Consider the following 6,402-nt stretch of genomic DNA (forward strand, 5'->3'; position numbering starts at 1 on the left):
ACCAGCGGTCCACAGCGGACCTCTGCTCACGGACGTGCCTGCTGTTGTCTTCGTCCCCAGGTCACCCCCTTTCCCCTGCGGGTGCTTCTGGGGATGAGCTCCCAGGTCAACCGCCTGCCCTCAGATCCTCTTCCCAGGGAGCACTTATGGGGAACCCCAGCCGAGGACATGGCCAGGGCAACACCGTGGATCCGGGCCATCCCTCCGCAGCGGGGCAGATGCACTTCTCTCTTTCTCTCTCTCTCTGGCCAGTGACAAGTGCCCCGGTTGGGGTGGTCGGTTAAAGGGCGGCCTTTGGACGACACTCCTGGTTTCCAGAGCGGGTCTACAGTGGGGCGGTTCTCCGCCAGGGGACGACCTTGCCCCCGGCCCACCCCGCCCGCCAGGGAGAGCTGGCAGTACCTGGGGCCATGTTGGGTCCTGGCAACTGAGGGCAAGGGCACGGGCGGGCACGCACCACACCGCGCCAGGGCTGCGGCAGAACGGCCCGCAGCGCGCAGGCAGCCCCCACCCCGTGTCCCGGTGGGCGATCCTGGCACCGTCCAGGGCACCAGAGCCGGAAGACCTGGCTGCGGGTACCCCCCCTCGTTTCGGAAAGGGGTGTACAGTGTTTACTGGGCAAGATCCCGAGGAGTCTGCAGTTGGGGGAACTAGAGCGCGGCGCCCACCATTCCTTCAATCGACAGCGCCAGCCTGGGGCCAAGGAGTGAGCCCTCGAGGCGGTGAGCGAACGGGAGGGGAGGTGGGGTGGAGGAGAAACGGTGTCGGTCCCCAGGGACTCCGGAGCCCGGGGCGGTTCGGCCGTCGGTGGACCAGGGACTGCGGCCCGCGCGCCCAGACGCGTGGGAGAGGGAGGAGAGAGAGGAGCCGGGCAGGAGGCGGGCGCAGGGCCGAGGGGAGGCGGGCGACGTCTCCGGGGCACCGACCCCGAAGGGCCCGGGACCGCCCGAGAGCACGTCTCTCTGTCAGCCTGCCGCCCCAGGACCCGTCGCTGGCCTCACCGGGTCCCGACCCTCCGCCGGCCTCACCGGGTCCCGACCCTCCGCCGCCCTGCTGGGAAGCTGGGAGTCCGCTCCCCAGGCCAGGAGCGGCCGGCCGGCACAGGTCTCGGGCTTCTTTCTTCTTCGCGAGGCGTTACTGCCAGGAATGATGCGCTTTCGCCGTCCTGTCCGAGCCTCAGCCTCGATTCGGGCAAGTGCAGGCAGGACAGAGAGAGGCAGGGGAGGACGCCTAAGAGAGGGCAGAAACTAGACAGGACTCAAGCCCCCTGGAGGCGCTCCCCAAGTACCCACTTGCCCAAAGACAGCTGGTGGCCAGCAGAAAAGCCTTCTTGCCCCTCCCTGAACCCGGGTCATCTGTGGCTCAGGAGCTCTCCGTCAAAAAGGGTTTGATCCTCGCTGGGCTGACGGTCCTATCTACTACACGTGCAGCTGGCACGATTGCCAGTGTTGAAAGCCAGCCCGGGGTTAGAGTCGTGAGAAATGCGGCAGTTTCTCCGACTCGGCTTGGCTTCTTTTCCTCTGTGGGACTATTCTGTGCATATGCTATTATCACTGCGCCTCGCGTAGACCTCAAGGGTGCCTTTGAAAAAGCTGTCCCAGAGGGCCGGCGCATCTCAAGGCAGCCAAGGCTGTGGACAACAAGGGCCCCTCGGTTCTCCAGGTCCCCATCAGCTCCCTCCAGACCCAAGCTTAGCATCCCGGCTGTGGGCTCCAAGTCCGACTGATCGCTGGAATGTGCTGCCGTCACCGGGGACACTAGCTCTCAGCCCCACGACAGGCAGGCCACCCTTCCAAACCGATAGTCTCAAGCCGAGCTGTGCCCCCAGACGGGACAGACGCGTGGCCTACGGCATCCTTGGAAAGCGCGCTTCCGGGACCCACGGGGCAGTACCAGGGCAATACTTAAGGATCAGAACGGCATGTCTTGCGCACAGCGACAGGACCACCACCGGGCGGACCCCTGAAGACAGGAGAAGAACGGCGACGCCTGCACCAGATTCAGCGAGCCTCCCCCGGCGCAGGCAGGGGCCACTGCCCACGGGCGCTGTGGGGTGTGTGCGAGCGGTGACGGGCACCAGGCGCAGCCCTGTTGTTCACGACAGGAGACTCGGAAACAGCGAACAATTCTGGGGGAAGCGCCGGCCCAGAAAGGAAAGGACCAGCTTCCAGGGCTTCGGCGACAGCCGCATTTCTGCGCGAACTGGCGTGGACCTGGGACCGGACCGGGGAGGGCGTATTCCTCGGATCGTTGCCTGCGCGGCGGCGGCGGCGCCGTGCCCTGGGCCTTAGGCGCAAAGCAAAGGGGTGGCCCTGCCGCGGGAGTGCGGGCCCTGGGCCTCGTGGCCCCGGGGCGGAGGCAACAACAGGAGCAGGCTTGAGGCCTGCCTCCGTGGCCCGCAGACAGCGCACATGCGCACCAGCGGCTGTTCCCGCAGGGGGCGGGGACGGGGGGGCGGGGGGAGAGCAGGGAGGGCGGGAAGGGGTGCGCCCACCCGCCCACTTCCGGCCCCGCGTGCAGGGAGTCGGGACCCGCGGTGGCGACTCGGGCACGTGTAGGTGTTTTCCCCTGATCGCAGGTTTGTCGTGTGCTGCTTTCCTGGGGCGGGCTCCCGGCCCTGCACTGGGAACTGAGGCTCCTGGCTCACCGCGCCGCGGGGCAGTTGCGGCGCGGGCCGGACTCTACCTCGACGTGAAAGCCGGGGTTTTCGGCCCGCTCCTCAAGGCGCTTGCGTTTTCTCTTGTCTTTAGGGCCCCTTTTGCACCACGATGCAACAGGCCCTGGAAAGGGCTTTGGACCGCGCGGACTATGTCATCGCAGGCGCCCAGCAGAGGCCTCCAAAGAGGAGAGGCTCGTCGAGTGGGGAAGCCTCTCTCTACGAGAAGCTTTACGACATCTATGTGGAAGAATGTGGGAGAGAGCCGGAGGCTCCGGAGGAGCTAAGAAGCAACGTGAACTTGCTAGAGAAGCTCGTGAGGAGAGAGTCGTTGCCGTGTTTAGTGGTCAACCTGCACCGGGGAGAGGGGGGATATTCGCTGATGCTCCAGGGGAAAGACGGAGCGTATTCGGAGACCGTCCGGCTGCCCTACGAAGAAGGCGAATTGCTCGAATACCTGGATGCTGAAGAACTACCTCCCGCTCTGCTGGACGTGCTGGAAAAATCGGAGGTGAACCTCTTCCAGTGCGGGTGCGTCATAGCGCAGGTGCGAGACTACAGGCAGTGCAGCGGTGGGGAACCTCCGGGCTACCAGAGCAGGCACATTCTCCTGCGCCCGACCATGCAGACGTTAGCCTGCGACGTGCAGTCCATAACCAGCGATGGCCAGGAATGGACCCAGGAGGACAAACTGTCGCTTGAGAGCCAGCTGATCTTGGCCACCGCTGAGCCCCTGTGCCTGGATCCTTCTGTAGCAGTAGCCTGCACGGCGAACAGGCTGCTCTATAACAAGCAAAAGATGAATACTGGGCCGATGAAAAGGAGCTTCAGGAGGTACTCTGCCTCCTCTCTGCATCGGCAGCGGGAGCTGTCTGCTGACTGTCCCCCTCCTCCTGAGCTGACAGTGTGGGCCTCTTGCCGGAAACGCAGGGAGCGCCAAGACCGTCCGTGGTACGACCTCAAAATTTCTAAGGCGGGGAGCTGCGTAGATACGTGGAGGCGGAGACCGTGTGACTTGGCGGTGCCTTCGGAAGTGGATGTGCAGAAATATGCCAGAGGGAGGAGGTCCGCCCAACGGGTCGTCTCACCTCCGGGAGTCTGGCCAGCCGGCGAGGTGAGGGACGGTGGTACGTGTGGCCGCGAAGCCGGCCAGGAGCCTCAGAGCACGGAGCTGACCTTCCCGAAGTCGCCGCCGCCGAATAATCCACCTTCCTCTGGAGCGAGAAGGCCCTGGGAGGGACAGATGTCTCCTCCGCACCCCTGCACAGATGACCGTTCAGGCAGTGTCCCGCCGGAATCAAAGACGGCTGCCGGCGGGGTGGTCACGGGGGCAGAGCTGGCCGTCCCGCAGAAGGCCAGCTGTACGGTCACCGGGTCGCACGGCTCAGGCGGCCTCAGTGGGCTTCCTCCCGGGAACGACCCAGAACAGCCTGACATGGCGTCGGTTCGGTCTCCAGTCCAGGGGGAAGGCGTGGGACGGCCACCTCTGCGCATCAGACTTCCCTGGAGCTCAGGAACGAGCCGGTCGGGGAACAGTTTTATTCCATGGGAGGCCAGCAGCTTTCGTAAATCTCCATCTCCTGCTCCCGCTCCTAAGCCAAGTCCCTCCCAGCAATCCCCCGTGGACATGAATCGAGGGAGCCTGCTTCCCGCAGCCACCGTGTCCGCCGCCAGCGCCCCACACGAGCCCCCCAGCCGGGTCTCGGCCGGCTCCCAGCAGTCCTCTGTGAGCGTGACCGGAGTGGGCACGCTTCCTGCAGCCCCCGTGTCCACGGCCAGCTCGTCCGTGAGAGCCCCGGCCACCCGGGTCCCGGCCAAGGCCCAGAAATCCTCTGTGGAAGTGATTCGAGTGAGCGTGTTTCCTGCAGGCACTTTGCCCACCGCCAGCTCCTCACTGAGAGCCCCGGCCACCCGGGTCATGGCCAAGTCCCCGAAATCCTCTGGGAAGCAGGGCCCTGGAGTCGGCAGGCTGCCTGCAACCACCCCGTCCGCCGCCGGCTCATCGCAGAGCAGCCCGGCCGTCCAGGTCACGGCCAGCTCCGCGGGCCACAGCCTCCTCCAAGTGGCGGGCCCTGGTTGCGGAGCGCGGGCTTTGGAGAGGGGCTCTGGCCCGGGGCAGGGCCCTCAGGCTGGGGCCAAGGCTCCTGTGGGGATCCCGCCCAGCAGCCTGCCTTCAGGCGCTCGGCCCCCCAGTGCGGTGCCCGCTGCAGCGCGGAGTCCTCCAGTCCGCGTCCAGTTTTTTTTAAAACACGCTTCCGGCCTCGGGCCAGTAACTCTCCTGGAGGTTCCCCAAGAGTCGCTCCTTTTGAACACAGCGCGGCAGCCAGAGCGGCGGCTCTATCACTTGATTTCCCAAGAACAACTTCAGCAAGCCTCCACTGGGGGTCCTCAGCGGCCTGGGCCCCAGGGTCCAAGTGGAGGAGGTGCAGCCAGTCCAGAAAGGGCCTCCTCTGCTCAGCAGGCTGTGGCGCTAAACCGGGCCGGAGAGAGGGAGCTGCCGCAGCCCCACGCGGCGGCGGTGTCGGCCCCGTTGGGCTCTGGGGAAAGCCAGAGAAGCCCAGAGCAGAGCTGTCCTCGTCCCGCGCACACACTGCGGCCGCCCCAGCCACAGGGACCACGGCTGAGAATCTTGCAGGGCCCTGTGGCCATGACGACAGTCATCGCCCAGACAGCCGGGCGGCCTCTGGCCCCGCGGCCCACAAGCCTGGCCAAAGGTAAAATAGACAGAAGCCCGCCTTCCCCTCCCAAATCCTGAGTCTTGCCGTATTTTCTCTTTGTACAAAACACCAGAGCATGGGCCCAAACCAGCTCCCGAATTTTGACTTCATTTTGGTTCTGGGTTTCGGTAGTGTTTTTTTTTTTTCCTTTTCCTCGATGTGTCTGTGTTTTACATTTCGGTGTCCAGACTGTTTATGGAAGCACAAGCTCGTGAGCGGTTCGTAGAAACAAGGCAGCGACTCAGGACACTGGGATTGTTTTTGCTTAGAGTCGTCGCTTTGTTGCTATCCTTGTAGACAGTCATCTTATTAGTTAATGTTCTAAAGTAGATCCAGCTCCAAACTGGGTTCGGTCGAAACCCCCGAGAAAGTATAATTTCTCGAGAACCGTAAACGTGCACTCGCACAACAGTTAACATGGGTACTCCTTGAAGAGGATGGTTGTCCAAACTTTTAGGGGAGCTAAAAATCCTGACCTAAGATGTACCGCCTTAACCATTTTTACGGTGCCTTTGGTTGATGCAGGGTAGGTGGACATGGTTTCCCAAGGCGGTTCTGGGGCTATTCTCTTGCAAAAGCACAGCTATCCCCACCAGCAGAGCTCCCCGTTCCCCATCCCCCGCCCCCAGTGCAGGAACCCAGCCTTCTATTTTCTGTTTTCCCGAGCTGGACTGCTTCAGATACTTTGTATGAATCCTGAAGGGGTGTTTGTCCTTCGGTGACTGGCTTCCTTTGCTTGGCATGAGGTCCCGAAGTTTCCTGTGTGTTGTAGCCTGGGAAGGGAAGGGCGTAGCCTTTTGCACATGGTTTCCCTGTGCATCGTCTGTACTGAAGTGACTTTTTAAATACCAGAAACCCCTTTTGGAAGAGTGGTCTTGGTGTGTGCTGGTTTGTGCACCGTGTATGAAACGCAATTCTGGCAAATTTGTTTTGAAAGAAACTGTGAAACCTCCCCAGAGAGGATGTGCTTGCCAGGCTTATATGGAGGATGTGGGCAGAGTGGCTCAGGGGCGCCCCTGCTTGGTGGCG

General features: G+C 63.1%; 1 protein-coding gene across 1 annotated transcript; it reads left to right on the top strand.

Annotated features, from left to right (window-relative positions):
- The first annotated feature begins 2,768 nt into the window (after positions 1–2,768).
- LOC132007204 (transcription factor SPT20 homolog) lies at positions 2,769–5,004 on the top strand. The gene is made up of 2 exons (XM_059385296.1): positions 2,769–4,853; positions 4,972–5,004. The coding sequence occupies exons 1-2, from the start codon at positions 2,769–2,771 to the stop codon at positions 5,002–5,004; spliced, it is 2,118 nt and encodes a 705-aa protein (XP_059241279.1).
- Positions 5,005–6,402: the final 1,398 nt, after the last annotated feature.

Source organism: Mustela nigripes, chromosome X (assembly GCF_022355385.1).
Source record: "Mustela nigripes isolate SB6536 chromosome X, MUSNIG.SB6536, whole genome shotgun sequence".
Taxonomy (NCBI): Eukaryota; Metazoa; Chordata; class Mammalia; order Carnivora; family Mustelidae; genus Mustela; species Mustela nigripes.

What these genes read in the sequence shown, in the direction of transcription:
- LOC132007204 (XM_059385296.1), top strand. Translation starts at nt 2,769, where the DNA reads ATGCAACAGGCCCTGGAAAGGGCTTTGGACCGCGCGGACTATGTCATC. An exon ending in GCGCTCGGCCCCCCAGTGCG is followed by an intron (nt 4,854 to 4,971) that starts GTGCCCGCTGCA and finishes TTTTGAACACAG; the next exon opens with CGCGGCAGCCAGAGCGGCGG.